The 20,387-nt window shown below is 42.4% G+C and overlaps 1 protein-coding gene across 1 annotated transcript in view; it reads right to left on the bottom strand.

The window, feature by feature from the left end:
• ggt5b (gamma-glutamyltransferase 5b) overlaps positions 1-19,647 on the bottom strand; it is a 55,768-nt gene extending 36,121 nt beyond the window's left edge. Inside the window, exon 1 of the mRNA XM_060909183.1 lies at positions 19,437-19,647. Coding sequence (XP_060765166.1) covers positions 19,437-19,618 — 182 coding nt within the window. The 5' untranslated portion in view covers positions 19,619-19,647. The remainder of the gene's footprint in view (positions 1-19,436) is intronic.
• Positions 19,648-20,387: the final 740 nt, after the last annotated feature.

Here is a 20,387-nt window from a genome sequence, read left to right as displayed (position 1 = left end):
GTTTTAGTTTTTTATATTTGTACTGGAGCTACAATGCTAATAGAGCTTACAAAATACGGGATGCTCATAACCTTTAGTCGAGGATCATGCAAACTGCATTTCTGAATCACACTGGCTGAGACAAACTATAGACTGAGATGCATACTATAAGACAAACTGCTAAACTGGGTGAGTAAAAAGGGCAAAACGACATTGAAAAATTTTTTTTAAAAAGAGGAAGGCAAATATCATACATGGAGAAACCAAAGGCACAAAGGAGGTCAAGCAGATTAAAGTGTCATCAATCGGAAAATACACACCTATGAAACATCTCTAAATACCGCGAGAGCAGGACAAGGCAAATTAATGGACATCACTGGCCATAACCTCCCACCAGTAGTGACTGACCAAGATCTGAAGTTTTGCCAGATGTGTCCAGATGAAAGGTAGGAATGAGCCATGGTAATCAGCTTATCTCACGGAATCATACAGTGTGAGTAACCATTAAATCTCTTTGACAGTCTGAACACAGGTCTGAACAACTCAACACCAAAGCTATTTTAGTCGTCAAGCATTTTTTGAATAATTGAGAGTATTATGGCCCTTTTCCACTACCCTTTTTCAGCTCACTTCAGCCCGACACGGCTCGCGTTTCGACTACCTCAGAACAGCACGACTCAGCTCGCTTCAGCCCTGCTTAGCACCCAAAACTCGCACGGTTTTGGAGTGGGGCTGAAGCGAGCCAAACCGAGTCGAGTGAGGCTGGGGGCGTGAGCAGACACTCCCCTGTGCACTGATTGGTGAGGAGGAGTGTCCTCACATGCCCACACACGCCCCGCGAGCACGCTGGGATCTGTAAACACCGCAAACCCGGAAGAAGAAGAATTACGGATTACGAGAATTTCTGAAGCCTTATGCGCCTCGCCTCATCTATACGCTCTTGCCAGTATCTGTTGGCGTTGTCGGTGACAACAAGCCACAGCACCAAGACCAGCAACACTAACGACTCCATGTCCTCCATGTTTATTGTTTACTATCCGGGTCGTGAGACTACCACTTAAAAGGTCACTGATGTCACTGTTTGCGCCGCCTAACGACATCACGTGACGTCCACCCACTTTCGCTAACTCCACCCAATGTGTCCACCCACTTCCAGCCAGCACGGTTCAGCGCGGTTGTAGTTGAAATGCAACTCCAATAGCCCCACTCAGCTCGATTCAGCACGGCACAGCTCAGCCCGACTCAGCCGCGTTTGTAGTGGAAAAGCGGCATTAGTCCTATTTTATTAGCCCTATTCACTTTCACTTATACCTGCTGGTGTGCCCTGCTTTTTAAGAGCAAATGCAACATAAAATATTGTAACAACCATAACGTTATGAACTGTACTTAGCTTTTAGAATACACTTTGCCACCTGATCCTTTAGTGTCCTAAATACACACTGATTGTTTTTGTTCAGTGTAAATATGTAGCTGCATAGCAGAAGTCTTGTGAGCATTAGTAAAGTTAGTGTTGTTCTTAATTAGTCCACTGTAGTTGCCAGTAAAGTATATATTCCCACTGATGTATTGGCATTTCTCCTTTACTTCAAAAACAAACAAACAAACAAACAAACAAACAAACAAAAAATCCTATCCAATGCTGATCAAGTCACTTTAAAATCCAGTGATCTCACAGGTCCCTCAACTCCAGACCTGCAGGGTTTTTTTTTTTTTTTTTTAACAGTTGGAACTAATGGAACTAGTCTCTAATTATCTCCCAACCTTCAAGAGAAAAAAAAAATCAAAAGCTGCTGCTCAGTTCACATCTTGTTCTTGTTAGTACAAGAAGTTCTTGTCTGTAATATGCAGTACAGCTATGGAACCAACTGCCAGAGGACATTAAAAATGCTCCTGCTGTTGGCAGCTTCAAATCTAGGTTAAAGACCAAGCTGTTTTCAGATGCTTTCTGTTAAATAATTAATATTGTCTTCTTTACATTTTTTATAATCTTTACTTTCTCTGCATGTTTTAAATTTACTTTAACTTTATTCTATTTTATTCTTTATTCTATTCTGCTGGTTTCTTTTTTCTCCTCCTATTTGAACTACTACTTCATTTTATTATTTTATTTCTACTATTGTTTAATTCTTATTATTTTCTTTTAATTCTTTTAATTAATTGTTTCAGAATAAAAATAAAATTATTTTGTCATTTTATTTCTCTATTGTTTACTGTTTTTGTTTTTACTTCTGTAAAGCACATTGAACTGCCATTGTGTATGAAATGTGCTATATAAATAAACTTGCCTTGCTTTGCCTTGTCTACTGAGGGCGTATTTGACTATCTAGGTGTGTTCGCTATTGTTATGCTTTTACCCTCAAGCTGCTCAGTGACCTCATGATTACACACAGATGATAACAGAAGTACTGTTGTTGAGATTGTGCACTTGTAATTGTGTGTATTGAGAGTGAAGGGTTTGTTATGAGTGTGTATTGCACTCCTGGGTAATAATGGCAGCCCGATTCAAAACACGGCATGGTTAACTCTTCTGAGACTGCTGATTCTGATTATGGAGCACTTGCATGTGACGTCACAGCCGATCCAGATTGTGACAGACGCCATCGTGTCGGTCAAACGCCATATTCCGCCTTCTACTTCTGGTTCTACTTCTGCTTTTACTTCTACCTTTTCTTCTGGAAAACCCTACTATATACAATTCTACTACAACGGCTGCGGCTACAAGCTCTCCCTACCTGTGCACATTTTTTATGTTTTTTGTGTGTATTTTTGCGTGTTGTTCGTCTGTACCGGACTTCAATATCCACTACAACCGTATGGACTTACTGGACATTGGTTTCCAGCAGAAAATGACGGTTTGTAGCGATTTCCATCGCATGCACAACATTCCGGATGAGAAAAAAAAAAACATTCCGGACGAGATAGCGAGACCAGCGGGGTCTCCGTGGATTGTTATCGGAAGCAAAGCGAAGGAGGCGGCGCCGGGAGCAAAAGCGAGGCTGCAGGCAGAGCCGGCCTGTTGACTAAGCTCAGAAAACAGCCACTCAAATCTCCACTGCCAAGCCTCTACCTCTCCAACGCCAGGTAAACAAGACGGACGATTTGGAATTACCTTATTCTATTCTATAATCGGCTGGTCAGTGCTATACTCAATACTTAAGTGACTTACCCATCCAGTGAGGATTCTTGTTTACAAGATGCCACATCTGAGTCGCTGACAAATCCTGAATTTCTGTAAAGATAACTGTCCAGAGATTTATAAGCACGCAGTGCTTCACCACTGAACAGCGAGGGAAAGTTAATGAGGTAATCATACACGTCTGGGTATTCCGCTGGCAGTTCAAAATCCGGTCGTGAAAACTCCGTCCGGAAAGCCATAAGGGTCACAAATCTGTAGATCGTTTATTTTAGACATATATCTAGTTATCTGTTCATTAGAAAAATGAGCCATGTAGTCCGTCGGTTGAAATTGATCCATTCTGTACACGAGTGCAGCACTATTCAGCGGTGTTTTTGACCGACAAGATGGCGGTTGTGTACTTTCCGGTCACGTGACTGCAAGATCTCTATACAAGTGCACTTCCATGGCAGGACAAAAACTAAGTTTTGCCACCTTTGTAGTCCCCTATTTATACAAAATTGAGTCATTCAGGATTCAGCCATGTTTTTGCTCGGCGTTAGCAACAGTTAGAGGTTTTTAGCTTTCTCCTGAAATGTTTTCTTTTATTTCTTCTTCCTCAGGGTAGTAAAACTCGCTTTCGCTGTGAAGACTATCGTTATCGCTATCCATGCTGTAAAATTAATGCGGTTCTCCTGAGAAATGCTGGCAAAAATTTATAAGATTTTTGATAAACTTATAAATAAATCTTATAAAAAAAAGAAAAACTGTCGTTTGCAAGACTGTGCCAATACTTTAATCCTTAGTGAAGATAGAAGTACATTTTTAGTAGCTACACCCAAAGACAACCAAGTGTGCTAATACTTTAAGTAGATCCAGAGCAATCTGAGGAGCAGTTGGGGGTTAGAGACCTTGTTCAAGGGCACTTTAGCCATTCCTGATGGTCCAGGGAATCAAACCAGCAACCTTTTGGTCCCAAAGTTGCTTCACTAACCATTAGGCCATGGCTTATCCCCATGTGATCCCCTATGTTGGGTGCAAGCAAAGTGAATATGAAGCTAGAAGCCTTCACCACAATCGCTGATAAGATTAGTAAATTCAAACTTGTCCACTCCTTTTTAGCTTGATCAATATGCCCTAGCTTGGGACTTCAGTACAGAATAACCAAATTCAGCGTGGGTACTTGGGTATGCCCCAGCTTACATGGTGGTGTTAATAGTAACAAGACAAAGGATCATTGGTAATGGTCAGACTGTTAACCCCAAACACTCCACCTGTCCACCAGAGTTCACATTTACCTGAATATTAACTACTGCTAATGAGTTGTTTCACCCTGCCACCTTGAAAAGTGTTGCTGAACAATATTCTATTGTGTTTTCATTATTTTTGGCTTGTATTCTCTTGAATTGTATTCTCAACTCCAATTTTTTGGATTACTATACAGTTTCTTTTGTTGACTACCTGAGTGTGCTCCTTTGGAGGGTTGATAGTTGATACAAGATTGTCTAGGCTCATGTAGAAGCAACACAACGTGAGCAGCTGGGATGTAGTGGTGCGTAAACGCACATAAACGCCGTTTACCCACCTCCAGATTTTAGGAAATAGCGTTTATGAACCTCTAAATATAGTTTACGCACGTCCAAGCATAGTTTACCCACCTCTAAATACAGTTTACGCACGTATGTCTCTTGTTTTATACAGATATTAAAACAGCTTTTCCGTTATTTTTCAATTGCCTACACCTAGTAGATCCTGCACAAGTTCTTGTGGGTTTTATCAACACTGCGTAGCCTACGCGTAGTAATTGTCTGTCTACCGCTCGCCCTCTTGCGGGAGCCAGCAGACTGCAAGATTCATTAGTCACTGATTACGTGTGTGAAGAAATGGATATTAGGCGATTTCTGAAGCGTCGGAGCATCACCCTTCCAGCTGATACCAGCAAAACGTCTCGACACAGTGAGTCCAAAAAGAATCCTGAACTTCACGTTTTTAGGATAAACTCCCCATCGTTTTGGTTTGTGAACCATGCCACTAACTAACGTTAGGTTGTTAACTTGTGCCAACAAATTAGCCTACCTTTCTGGCAGACAAATGACGTTGTTAGTGCAGTCTAAAGTTTTTGGTAATTATTATATCAACATAAATTCAGTATTTGTAGCGCATTGTAAGACAAATAGTTGTCATTTCATGTTAATCTCGAAGTCATGATGACAGCATGCTAGCTTCATGTCACGGACATAATATAGAGAACTTAGCCTAAAGTAACGTTAGGCAAGTCACTCCTCCCCGCCCTTCTCGGTGTGTGGGTGTGTGTGTTTATTTTTTAAAGAAGGCTATAGCATTCAGATTGGGCAGAAATACTTGTCCACATGATTGGTGTACTTAGCCGTTTTAATTTAATTTTACAGATAGTGGTGGAGAGACAGACAGTGTTGCGGGGCCAGGAGAAACAGCAGGAGGAGAGACAGAAGGAGGAGAGAGTGAGAGGAGGAAAATAGGGCAAAGAGAGGATGAAACAGGATCAACTACAAGAGGAGAAAAGGGAGGAAAAGAGAGAAGGCAAATGGATGGAGAATCAGATAGGCCTTTAAGAGAAACTTTGATAGAGGAAACTGAGGGAGAAACAGAGAGAGGAGAAAATGAGGGAAGAAAAACAGAAATAGACGGAACAGAAGGAAAAGAAAATGAGGGAGGAGAATCAGACAGAGAAGATGCAGAGACAGACGAAATGGAGGCAGAGGAAACTGAGACAGTATCAGAAAGCATCAGATGCCATCCACACATCTGGACTGAAAGTATGTGTAATTTGCCATTCTTACACACAGTCTTTATTTTTCTCTCTTTATTGATTATTTAGATTTCATAAACACCACTCTACTTGGTGTCACACACACACACACACACACACACAAATGCTTGGACTCACTCACACATGCACACAAGTAAACACACATGCACATTCACACTCACACACACACACACACACACACACACAAACACTTTCATACACACACATACAAAAGTTAACATTCTTCTAGTGCAAGGTCTACTGCTGTGATATATCTGTCAGCTTATGGATTTCATATGGCCTACTGTTGGTATGTGTAATTTGCCATTCTTTCACACTGACATTATATTTCTCTTTATTAAGATTTAATAAATCTCAAACATACTTATTGTGTATCTTGTTTTATGAATGATATAGAGTAGAGACCTCAGGGAACCCTTGTCACACACATACATACATGCACTCACACACACAAGTACACACACATGCACATTCACAAACACTCTGTCATATACACACACACACACACACACATGCACTGTCATGCACACACACACACACACACACACACACACACTCCTATGTGTCAGAAAAGTTGTTTCATACAATACGCATCGTAGCATCCTTGCGTCATGCTTGCGTCGACTATGAATTGGCCCTTACAACGTCGTGGTCCCCCAATCCCAAAATTTATAGTTTACCCACCTCTTTTTTTTACCACTACACCCCTGGTGAGCAGTGTTGTTCACATTTTAGCTTGTGTACTTTATATATCTGGGTATGTATCAGATGTATCGGAACCAAAACACCTTGTCTGTTGGGCTTTCAAGACAAACTGTACAATTTTTAGTGATTTCATGCACAGCTATATGAAATACACTGATGAGCTCTGTCTCTTTTCTTGTCATGAGATGAGTCTCAAATCAAGAACCAGGAGCTTCCATTCAAAAGTAGTTAAGAAGATCCAGAAATTTGGTCTGCATGACAAACTTTTGGTAGCTTTGAAGGCTACGTGAGCGGTTTATAAAATTCAAACACAAACCATAACAAATAAAGCGATTTGTGTTAGTGCCCAATAATTCTTTAGAACAGTGCATAAACTTGCAATTTGGGACACAATGCTAGTTTGTTTAATCAGCTACACAGTATCACAAGCTACTATTACAAGGCACTCACGTGGTGTAGTAGTTAGCGCTGTCATCTCACAGCAAGAAGGTTCTGGGTTCAAGCCCAATGAGCGACAGGGGCCTTTCTGTGTGGAGTTTGCATGTTCTCCCTGTGTCTGCATGGGTTTCCTCCAGGTGCTCTGGTTTCCCCCACAGTCCAAAGACATGCAATGAGGTTCAGCCATGGCCTGAAGGTTGGGCTGACGTACCCTGCAGCAAGGCACCTACCCCAGGCACTGTAGCGTAGCTGCCCACTGCTATGTGTGTGTGCTCATTGCTTGCATGTGTGTGTTCACGGCTTCAGATGGGTTAAATGCAGAGTAGGAATTTCACTGTGTGCTTAAAGGCCTAGAGAAATGCATTTTTTTGCACTAAAACAGAATACCAGTTAAATTCAGTGAGGTTTATTTAGTCCCTGGACAGAGGCAACTATTCTCTAAACCACATGGTAGCGGATATATTTGCAGATAGAAGTCAAATAAATTTAGCCCTTTTATCAGGGCCCGTTTACACGAGGACGCTGTCGGGTAAAAACGACTAAATATTTTATCAGAAGTGCCTTTCGTTTACACGAGGACGGCGTTTCCGAGGCTGAAAAACGGATAAAATTGAAAACGCCTTCCAAAGTGGATAAGTTTAAAAACGGCCCCCGTTGCGTATCCGTCTAAACTACCCAAAATGCGAAACTCCGCTCGGATCTGCTCACGTCGGGTACGCGTTTACGTCATACATGTGTCATATACTGCACATGCCAGCCTGGGAAGTAAGAAAGTAAGTAAAAAAGTAAGAGCATGTCTGATTACATCGATCCAACGGACCTTCAAGCTGCTCTGTGTTTTAATGCAGTAGATGTGTTTTCCTGCTCACCCGCCCAGCTGGAGCTCCTCAGTTTGGTGTCGCCAAGTTACACACACACGCGCGCGCCGCCTATTCAAGCCGCTCGTGAAACCATAAACCCGAGACTGAAAACAAAACTAGCAGCCGAACGGGTTTATTTTCCTGAGATGGACACTGCCTTTTCTCTTCTTCACCGAAACAAGAGTGAGTGTTACTTAATAAAGGCAGATTAAAAGAGTTTCGGTTTGCTCCTGCTCCTCCCTCGAGCACTACAGTACCTCAGCCGGACCGGTGTTCTGTAAAGTTATCCTAGCAAGTTCTCATACAGACCGTTTTATTATTCAAAACAAGTCATTACAAATTATTTGACTCGGCCAAAGACTCGTCCAATACGCACAAAACATAAAAATCGGCAAATGCGTGAAATTCTCACCGATTTTCTATCAGCCCAGCTGATCGGTGGGACAAAACTACTGCTGAATTTTCCTACCCTCCTGGATTTCGCGCATGCGTAGTAGGCTTGGTAGGATAACTTGACAGAACAGCGGCGCAGATGTGCAGATCAGACAAGACGGAAGACGTTGCGCATGCGTGCAGACATAGCGGAGACATTTATGCGTCACCGTATAGACGCAGATTTCCTCCTTGAAAACGGTCGTGTAGACGCGGAAAAAAGTGAGAACGAAAACGGACTTTTGCGTTTTTGTTTTATACCGTCCCCGTGTAAAGTGGGCCTTAGAATTGCCCAGAAGAAGCAGACGGGAGCCGCATGACATCATGGTGTGGATCAGCCACGAACAACAACATGAGCGAGCAGGAATTTAGTGAAGGAGAAACTTTACATTTTAGTAGTTTTTCATCAGTTCAAGTTGATGACGATGTACTGACAGAGGAAGAAGAAATGGCCAGTGATAGGGAAGAAGAGAGAGGTATCGAACCCTACCGATTCGAGCAAGAACTGTCCGATGAGAGTGGAGACAGTGACAATGATGAACCCGAGGACGATCATGAAGACTGACTTGCAAATATGGAATGGTAAGTTTTTCAAAACGTTGTTGGAATTAGAATAGACTTTTAAAAAAGACTAAGATGATATGCTAGCCTACACTGTAAAAAATGTAACTTGCAAAATTGAGTGAAAAAAGGATTCTAAGTTGAATGAACAAATTTCCCTTCTAATTGTTCAAGTAACTAAAAAAAATAGTTGAGACACCTTTTCTTCGCCACAAGTTCATAGGAATTGGAAAATTAAGTTAAGTGAACTTATATATTCAAGTGCTGATTGACGCCCCTTAACCGATGCCACTGTGCATGCGCACTTCACAAGTTCGAAAGTTTCAACGGTCGGGTGGAGTGAGAAGTCCGTGGAAACTGACACGAGACGTTGTATAGGAGTATAGACTAAGCTTTCCTCAACAGAGGCCAGGGAATTCCCTCCTTGTATGTCAGTATTTGTTTCTGTTTGTCCCTTATGAAAATCTACCATGGTTTACTATGGTTTTACCATGGGTTTTACGTAGTAACCATGATTCTACCATGGTATCTCATGGTTATTCTCAGTACTATGAACCAACCATAGTATTACTATGGTTTATCCATGGTAGTAACCATGGATCTACTATGGTATTTCATGGTGATTCTAAGCATGGCCGTAACTACCATTGAGGACACCGAGGTCATGTCCTCGGTATTTTTTTCAGAAATTTCAAATTGGTCTATGCTGAATTCGAGCAGTGATCAATGTAAAACGCAGCGTCCACAACCACAAGTCATCTGTATTTCCCCCCAATAAAATTCACATTCGTCTAATGTCATCTGAAATCTCTCAGCCTCTATCTCTATCGTTGCCGTGTCTAACGCAGCGTCACGTGACGTAGCCTATACTAGTGTCGGCCGGGGAAGTTGGGTTTTGGATAAAACAGGCAGGGTGTAGTCTACGCTCTATCACATATGCCTACCTAACCTAACGTAGGCTAATAGTCACATCGCATTATAGAGCGCACATAACTCTCTCTTTCTCTCTCACTCACTCACTCACTCTAGCCTGGGAAATCCCATGCTGCTTTGCACAATCGTTCCGATCTGATTTCACTTGTGATATGGTCTGGTGTTAACCAGACTAACTCACTCACACACAGACACACAAATACAGACATACACACAAATAATACACTCTCACTCTCTCTAATACATAGTCTTCACACAGAACTAATAGCCCTACATTCTAATGTAATTTAAGATAATGAAATGTAAATAATGCCAATACTTCAGGTAGCTGAGCAATACACTCAGTTCAGTTCAGTTTTGACTTTTATGTCAGACAAAACTCCACAGTTATGATGGTAGAATTGTTAAAGTAAATGTGTTGTGAGTCAAACTTACATTACAGGCAATGGTGAGAACACTCTGTTTCAGAGAATGCATGCAAATGGATCTCAATTCAAGACAGCCAGATAGACTGATGCCTTTACATTACTGCTCAGAATGTCTCTACACATACAGACACCCACAAATAACACACAAACTCTCTCTCACACACACACTCACACTATTATTATAAGGTGTAATACTAAAGCTTACAATTCAGCAGTTCACAACCTTTCTGTCATGTGTATGCTTCAATGTAAATAATGCCAATACTTTAGGTAACTGGTACTTTAGGTACAGTGGTGCTTGAAAGTTTGTGAACCCTTTAGAATTTTCTATATTTCTGCATAAATATGACGGAGAACATCATCAGATTTTCACACAAGTCCTAAAAGTAGATAAAGAGAACCCAGTTAAACAAATGAGACAAAAATATTATCCTTGGTCATTTATTTATTGAGGAAAATAATCCAATATTACATATCTGTGAGTGGCAAAAGTATGTGAACCTTTGCTTTCAGTATCTGGTGTGACCCCCTTGTGCAGCAATAACTGCAACTAAATGTTTCCAGTAACTGTTGATCAGTCCTGCACACCGGCTTGGAGGAATTTTAGCCCGTTCCTCCGTACAGAACAGCTGGAGTGTTAGAGTGATCTTTGTTGTTCGACCACTCCTGGGGAGGGTAACAATGGTCTTGAATTTCCTCCATTTGTACACAATCTGTCTGACTGTGGATTGGTGGAGTCCAAACTCTTTTGAGATGGTTTTGTAACCTTTTCCAGGCTGATGAGCATCAACAACGCTTTTTCTGAGGTGCTCAGAAATCTCCTTTGTTTGTGCCATGATCCACTTCCACAAGCATGTGTTGTGAAGATCAGATTTTGATAGATCCCTGTTGTTTAAATAAAAAAGGGTGCCCACTCACACCTGATTGTCATCCCATTGATTGAAAACGCCTGACTCTAATTTCACCCTCAAATTAACTGCTAATCCTAGAGGTTCACATACTTTTGCCACTCACAGATCTGTAATATTGGATCATTTTCTTCAATAAATAAATGACCAAGTATAATATTTTTGTCTCATTTGTTTAACTGGGTTCTCTTTATCTACTTTTAGGACTTGTGTGAAAATCTGATGATGTTTTCGGTCATATTTATGCAGAAATATAGAAAATTCTAAAGGGTTCACAAACTTTCAAGCACCACTGTAAGTTAATTGGCATTATTATTTCAATTTATTTCAACATCACAATTTGAATGCACTGAACTTGCTAAATAAAGTAAGGTCAACATAAAATACTCATCTGTGTCGACTTAAAAGAGCAAGTCAGCACAACTATTTGGCCCGGAGTTGAGTTTACTCAAAATCCTGTGGCAGCAGGTTGCGTTACATTTTTAAGTTAGCTTGACTAATTTTTTTTTTACAGTGTAGTACAGCTACAGCTGACAGTCTTCAGTTCAACTTTTCCGTGGCCGTGCATAGTCTATCGCTGGCAGTAGACCACCCAGTAAATGCGTGAGGGGGGTTGGATGACTGGAAGTTGAAGATGCATTCCTCAAGTTAGTAGTATTACAGGGGAAATAAAATGCTTTGCAGTTCATTGTAGCAAAGTCTTGACTAATTAGTGATTACCTTTATCTTTCAGGAAAAGGAACAGGACCACTCTCTCCATGGCATTTGTGTTGCCGCACCCGGCAGCGATACATCGTTTTCCGGGCGCTTTCCCTTTTTTTTTCTCTTCCCCTTCTCCATAACAGTCATAGATTGTAGTTTAACGATTTGTCTCTCTTTCTACGTTGTGTTATGTTGCAAGTTTCCATCAAAATGAAAGTAATCTAGTAGAGAGTCGGACAAAAGCTACACTGTGTGGACGTAAGTGGAAAAACCGCAGATCAAACCACTCACGCTCCTGCCATCATGCGAAAGCCAGCTAATAATGGTGACATTGGTACCAGGATTCCCTTGGTAGGAATTTTAAACTCGACAAATTCTGAATGTTCCCAACATTTAAAATATGGGTTTCAATTATAAGTTTTCATTGTTGGGACTTGTACTATTATTATCCAAGGAGGAAGGGGGTACAGTTCTCTAGGTCTTTAAGTCTGTGCTTAAGTGTACGTATGATTGATAAAGACTTCTTGGTCTTGTTGTTCTTGTCACTATGCACTCACTATGTATGTTGGTATTGTACAATGTGGACACGTAACTTTAATTTCTGAGGATGTGCACTTGATGCTCCAAATGACTGCAGTATGGTAGGCAGTATGCAGCAGGCAGGATGTTCAAGAGTATCCGCTGATGTCAGTCATTACTGAATTTTGGGGGTAAAATCATAAAGGTGGCAGGTAGTCCTCGTCTCACCCATCCAATAATTCCTGGGACAAATTGGCCAGGTTCTGCAGAAGAAAAGCACAGTGTGGAATGTCTGCAGCATTGGCTGGGGGGGTGGTGAATGGTCCGTCAAATTCAGTTCTGCATCACAGAGTGTGGGAAGAGTTCTGTCATCACCCCCCCCCCCACACACACACACACACACACACTACCACCACTGCCGCCACACCACCCTTTGCAGCAATTCCCCTCAGGGATTTTCCTTTGGAGCAGTTGCACAATGAGACCCTGAAGCACACCTTCTGCCAAGTAAAAGTAATTGATTGTCAGCAGTTTCAGAATAATGTTGCACTGTCCCACTCATCTCATCTCATTATCTCTCGCCGCTTTATCCTGTTCTACAGGGTCGCAGGCAAGCTGGAGCCTATCCCAGCTGACTACGGGCGAAAGGCGTGTCCCACCCATATTTTTCAATTATTAAGAATAGGTTATTTCGAATGATGCAGGACAACCCAGTTGTTGGTACCAAAGAGTTATAGGGAACTTCTGTTGGATGCAGCTCATCATAATCCCATGTCTAGGCACTTGGACGAGGATAAAACACTAAAGCGTCTCATGACCTGTTTCTATTGGCCAGGCGTTCATGGCGATGTTCGTAGGTGGTGTATGGCATTTCGCAAATGTCAGCTCGTGAATCCACTGGCCACTCCAAAAGCACCATTGTGCCCATTACCCTTAGTCGAAGTCCTCTTCGAAAGAACTGGCATGGATCACTGTTGGGCCATTAAAAAGGTACATGTGAAGATATTGCTTAGTGTTAGTCCTGATGGATTATGCAGTGTGATATATATACAAAAACATTGCCTCTGCACAACATCTGAGTGTTGCAGAGGCACTCATCCATGTTATCACAGCAGTTGACGTCTGCTTGAGACCCAAGACCAAAAAGGCAGTGAGGCAGTTCTTGGGGCTGGCTAGCTGTTATTAGTGAATTGTACCTAATTTTTTGGATTTCACCAGCCCACTGACTGAACTCACTAAAATGAAGCACCAGATCTGGTCCATAAACACAGTTTTGTGTGGGCTCTCTCTTGCATTCTCCTGACTTTTCTCTCCTATTTATTCTGATGTGTCGGACAGAGGGCCAGGGGCTGTTTTGTACCAGGGATCTATTGGATGGAACTAGCCCCCAGCAGGTGGAGGAACACTCTGTGCTGTATATCAGCTGGAAGCTCACGGTAAGGGAGCTGTTGTGGAAACGCTCTCATGCTGGATTTGGAATAATACACTTTCTGAATAGGCCTGTGATTTAGCAGAAAACAACATTTCAGTGGAAGCAACCTCAATGTCTTTACTGTATTTTACTTGTTTACTGCAATTATGATAATTCATAAATCAATTTATTATTACTTTTAATAGAATCCATTTCATTTAGTCTTAACTGAAAATCAGCATACTTGGCTTTGAATCAATATATGATGTTCATCCTTCAGGGTCAGAAATGACTGTGACTTCAATTTGGTGGGTGATGGTTGTAGGTCCAGACGTGACTGATGAGGCCAATCCGGGCTTTGAAGGTACACCCACATGTCGACGTTCCATGTGCCAAGGTTGAATACCTTCACTATCTTTTTGTTGTATTTCAACTGCTGAGCGGGGTTCCCTGCCAGTCGCTGTGTGCTGGCCAGGGTGAGGTGAAGCAGGCTATGTTTGGTGCACCTTTTCTAGCCCCTTCCTCCATGGAGGTGAGCAGAGCGAATTCTAAACAGGGCTGCTCAGACACCAGGGTGCTGCCGAACTCCACTGTGGCTTTGTTCCAACAGAGAGCGACCCTATGTCCTGGGCTACCTGTGTGCAGGTTTGTGACTACAGCTTCCAGTGTTTCCACACCTGCTGCTTTGCCACTTGCCCATCACCACAGGACTTGAATTTGAAGTCATGACTTGCACGTGACTTGGATTAGAGTGAGGGAGAGTTGTGCAGCCGTCTACCTCACTCTCTCGTGAGAGTCCAGGGGCAAGACAGAATCAAGATGGCTGGCGGTAGGTCAGGATGCAGTGGATGGCCAACAGTGTTCTATGTGTTGCACTGTGCCCTGTTCGCGCTCCACAAATGTTTTGCTGGGTCCACTTTCTTACCTGTTGAACTACCAAGTGGTGGTCTCCTCTGTGCAGTCTGCCGAGACCAGTCTTCAGTCATAACCCTGACCAGGGGGAGCGGGGGGTTGCTAGTACTTGCTTAAGGCCCCCAGCTATGAAGTCTATGTGATGGCCTGATGTACCATTCAGGGTGTGTCCCCACTTCCCCATTGTTTCCAGGATAGACTCTGGATCCGTTCCCACTCTGACTAAGCCCATGTTTACATTAGACCGTATCAGCGGATCATCAGATTAACGTTTTTAAAATGATTAGTGTGCACACAGCAACACCAATACACGATTTGCGTGCACACAGCAACGCCAATACACGGATACGCTCGGCTCCGCAGGCATCCTGCGCTCCAAATCATTCCGCCCTGAACAGCGAGTGCCCTCTGGAGGGTGCACACTCCGGCCCTGCGCAGCTCACACAGCGCGCGAGTGAAGTGCACAAGCCACGATTTGGGACTGAGCCGCTGTGTGTGTGATCCCAGCGCATATCACTTACTACTTGCAAGTGGAAGGATGGCAAGCCTAAAGACAATCATAACTACACAATGGGCAGTATTTGCATCAGTATTTGCAGTATTTTCATACTTTTATACTCTTTAATGAAAGGTGATACAAGGCGGAAGTCCGCGCCGTTTTTCAGCAGTCGCGTCACATGACCAACGCCAGCGAATCAAGAAGGTGGATGTCACAGTGACGTTGTCCAATGAGACGCCAGCTAGAGCTCAGCACAGCGTATCCGCGTATTCTGAATGTTTACACAGCACCGGAGCTGACACGATCTGGATTGAATACGTGGACGCTGGCGGATTCCCGTTTCCCGGTGTTTCCAGGCGGTTTAATGTAAACGGACAGTGCATCCGCGAAGAAAACGAGACAGATACGGTCTAATGTAAACGTAGCCTACGATAAAGCTCTAACTAAAGATGAAAGAATGAGTGTTTTAAGATGGTTTCATTTAAATTTTTCATCATTGCCTAGCCCCCTAATACAACACATTTTCAAGACCTGATTTTTGCTGTTCTCTCTCTAGCTACTGCTGAATAAAGAAGCATGGGCACAGTAAATGAGCACATTAATACATTTTGACAGCATGTGCCAGCGGGCTTTTGCCAAGTAAAAGCGGTTGTGTGTGGGAGCTTGGTGTTGCATTCTCCTGACTTTTCTCTCCCTACTGTTCTGTAGACTGATGTCGGACAGAGGGCTGGGGGCCGTTTTGTCATTTGTCAAAAACTTGTCACTTAAGTAAGCCCTGGTTCATGTTGACATGATGCAAGACACAGAGTTAGAAGCAAAACACAATGTAAAATCACTGGTTCTTTCACTTCATACCTATGTTGGGAGATATGATCAAAATAAGAGATGAAATTGTTCGACCTATGGACCTTTCTTTCTATATTTTTTAAAACAGGTTAATTGGTGTTACTCTATATCTCAGCACTGTAAGAGTTAAATTCCTTCCAAAAGCAAAATCCCCAGTACTGAAATCACCTACTGTGTTGTGTTCTTTCCAGCTTAATGTGTATGAACACGAAAAGTGAACTTTGTTGTTCAGGTGATAAAATTCAATTCAGTTCAACTTTTATTTTAAATGAGCATTTTGATGACGAATTTAAAAAAAATAGAAAAAAAAACAGCCCCAAAAGATATAATTATAAGACTATGAAAGCCTATAAATCAGAGGTTCTGAAACTTTTTGCCACCTCTTCCAGATATAATCTGGCTATTCAAATATTAGGCTTATTATTTAAATGTGTAGGTTTTTTGTGTTATTATTCCTGAAATTTCCACCAACAGAACACATTAGGTCCAAGATGACATTATTAATAGTTTAAGTTATTGATGCATGAATTGACAATTCAATTCAAGTGGCCAGTCAAGCTGCTTAATAACTATCGGACCTCAGTAATAAATATACAACTTTGCTAAGAGTATGTTGTACTTTTCAGCACTGAAACAAAACACACACACACTTTGAGAACCACTGCTATGCATCCATCCATCCAACCATTATCTGTAGCCGCTTATCCTGTTCTACAGGGTCACAGGCAAGCTGGAGCCTATCCCAGCTGACTATGGGTGAGAGCCGGGGTACACCCTGGACAAGTCGTTAGGTTATTGCAGGGCTGACACGTAGAGACAAACAACCAATCACACTCATATTCATACCAACGGTCAATTTAGAGTCACCAGTTAACCTAACCTGCATGTCTTTGGACTGTAGGGGAAACCGGGGCACCCGGAGGAAACCCACACGGACACGGGGAGAACATGCAAACTCCGCACAGAAAGGCCCTCATCGGCCACAGGGCTCGAACCCAGGACCTTCTTGCTGTGAGGCAACAGTGCTAACCACTACAGTACTGTGCAAAATGCACACATCAAAAATAATGAAATCTTCATTTAAAAAATACTATAAACAGCAGTAAATAGCAATAAACAAAGTCAATATTTGGTGTGATGACCCTGCTTGTCCCCCTTCCCCAAACAGTAGTCTCAGGGACAATGAATGCAGTTTTATAAGGAAATGAGCTGTAGGTTTTACTGAGCATCTTGCAGAACAAGCCACAGTTCTTCTGGACACTTTGTTGCATTTGCTTCCTATTTTTGCAGCAAAACCCAGTAGCCTTCAATATGTAATAATAATTATAACACTGGGAACACAATTTTTGTTGAGTTAGGTCTGACAGCTGTTTTTCACTAATTTTTGGGTGCGGAATCCAAAACTGATCTCAGTTTTTCTCTATCACGTCAAGTTTTTGAACTATAGGATCCCTGTTTTCTTAAAAAATATGAAAAATACTGTACTTAACAGATATGTGCTTGTTTTATAAAAATTTACAAATATTGACATACAATGAAATATGAAAGAAACAGGCATGACTGCAATGTTTATTTAACACTATTATGTTTTTACAAAGGATATGGCTACTGTAATTATAATTGTGTGCAAGAAGAAGAAACCTTCATTCGTCACATGCACACTTCAAGCACAGTGAAATTCATCCTCTGCATTTAACCCATCTGAAGCAGTGAACACACGCACACACTCAGAGCAGTGGGCAGCCACACCAGAGCACCCAGGGAGCAGTCAGGGGTCAGGTACCTTGCTCGAGGGCACCTCAGCCCAAGGCCGCCCCATGTTAACCTAACTGCATGTTTTTGGGGAAACCGGAGCACCCGGAGGAAACCCACACAGACACGGGGAGAACATGCAAACTCCACACAGAAAGGCCCTCACCGGCTGCTGGGTTCGAACCCGGAACCTTGTTGCTGTGAGGCGACTGTGCTAACCACCGTGCCGCCTGTGCAAGTAGTTAAGGTAAAAATTTACGTTTATAGCTCTTTCTGGAGGGCGGCACGGTGGTGTAGTGGTTAGCGCTGTCGCCTCACAGCAAGAAGGTCTGGGTTCGAGCCCCGTGGCCGGCGAGGGCCTTTTTGTGTGGAGTTTGCATGTTGTCTGCGTGGGTTTCCTCCCCACAGTCCAAAGACATGCAGGTTAGGTTAACTGGTGACTCTAAATTGACCGTGAGTGTGAATGGTTGTCTGTGTCTATGTGTCACCCTGTGATGACCTGGCGACTTGTCCAGGGTGTACCCCGCCTTTCGCCCGTAGTCAGCTGGGATAGGCTCCAGCTTGCCTGCGACCCTGTAGAACAGGATAAAGCGGCTACAGATAATGAGATGAGATGAGCTCTTTCTGGAGTGTTCAACTTGAGGACTATTGCGTTTGATGCTCCAACAATAGCCATCATATATACATCCCATCTATCCTGATAACATTCTTCCATAACCTTCAAATAGTCTTACTACAGTGGAATTTTGCTTATCTGGACGGTAAGCTGTGGAGAAAAAACTTGACGTGCTAGAAAAAAACTGACTGCAATTTTGGAATCAGCATGCCAATTTTAGTTTTAATCAGCATAAAAATCTAACTCAACAGATTTTTTTTTTCAAATTGTTCCCCAGTGTAATTATTATTATTATTACTTAATATGTTTCTACCTGGGGCGGCACGGTGGTGTAGTGGTTAGCTCTGTCGCTTCACAGCAAGAAGGTCCGGGTTCGAGCCCCGTGGCCGGCGAGGGCCTTTCTGTGTGGAGTTTGCATGTTGTCCGCGTGGGTTTCCTCCCCACAGTCCAAAGACATGCAGGTTAGGTTAACTGGTGAATCTAAATTGACCGTAGGTGTGAATGTGAGTGTGAATGGTTGTCTGTGTCTATGTGTCACCCTGTGATGACCTGGCGACTTGTCCAGGGTGTACCCTGCCTTTCGCCCGTAGTCAGCTGGGATAGGCTCCAGCTTGCCTGCGACCCTGTAGAACAGGATAAAGCGGCTACAGATAATGAGATGAGATGAGCTCTTTCTGGAGTGTTCAACTTGAGGACTATTGCGTTTGATGCTCCAACAATAGCCATGTACATCCCATCTATCCTGATAACATTCTTCCATAACCTTCAAATAGTCTTACTACAGTGGAATTTTGCTTATCTGGACGGTAAGCTGTGGAGAAAAAACCTGACTGCAATTTTGGAATCAGCATGCCAATTTTAGTTTTAATCAGCATAAAAATCTAACTCAACAGATTTTTTTTTCAAATTGTTCCCCAGTGTAATTATTATTATTATTATTATTATTATTATTATTATTATTATTATTATTATTATGTCCATAAAATGATTTATTATTTGATATGTTTCTACCTTCCAATGTCCGAACAAGTCTGAGAATCGGCCGCGACTGAAGCGTGCGTGAAGACCCCGTCGTCCTCCTCGCAGCATGAACGTCGCCGCATGAGCAGCAGGACGCACACGCAGATTAGCGAAGCCGTGCCAATGATACAGGCAAACACGATGCACGCGAATCTGGGCTTCGACTTCGACATGACGCGCAGCAATAAAGGCAGCCCAAGCCGAAATCCGCGAGTTTTAAGTGAAGGGGGGAGGGAGGGGGGGGGGATTAAAGCCTCTCCCCTTCCCCAGCAAAGAAACCGAAAGAGACGCAAAAGGTGATGCACGCACTTGTGCGCGAGACTGCGCGCAAAAACACATTAGTCATCCGACATTTTAAAACTTGTCATTATAAAGTTCAATTCTGATGAAAAGCGCGTGCAGAATTTGCTTAGTGTTTAAAACGGATAATAAACTTTACGATTAGATGCAATTACACGCAACTATGCTCAAAGTTATAGTGTGAAATAATGTACACTCTATACTATACTATGTAATATACACTAATAATGTAATGTAAGATAAGATATACAGAGTGAAAGGAGCAGTGTCCCTAATCTACAGGTTATAATAGGATCATAACGCATCACAGGATAATCCAGTTTCACAGACCAATAACAATCCAGCCCAGACAGATAGGGATTTTGAATCCGGTCCGGAAAAAAAAGCCTTATGTGGCCCGGACCCGTTTTCCTTACTTCTGCAGTTTTCATTTTGCTCTGAATTTTTACTCTGAAAAATGAGCAACACAACTGAGCATAGTGAAACTGAGTTTTTTTTTTTATTTATTCCTTTCATGAAAATGCACAATATACAGTATTGAATTAGAACATAATTCAAGATACATAGATCAGAGTGACTCTTTTCATGATTGGAAAGGAGCAGCAAGAAGAATATAATTCTTATTTTTGTCTGCCCCTTAGT

The sequence above is a fragment of the Neoarius graeffei genome, chromosome 25 (assembly GCF_027579695.1).
Source record: "Neoarius graeffei isolate fNeoGra1 chromosome 25, fNeoGra1.pri, whole genome shotgun sequence".
NCBI lineage: Eukaryota > Metazoa > Chordata > Actinopteri > Siluriformes > Ariidae > Neoarius > Neoarius graeffei.
The sequence above is the reverse complement of the archived record's forward strand: the minus strand, read 5'-3'. Positions and strand labels throughout refer to the sequence as shown.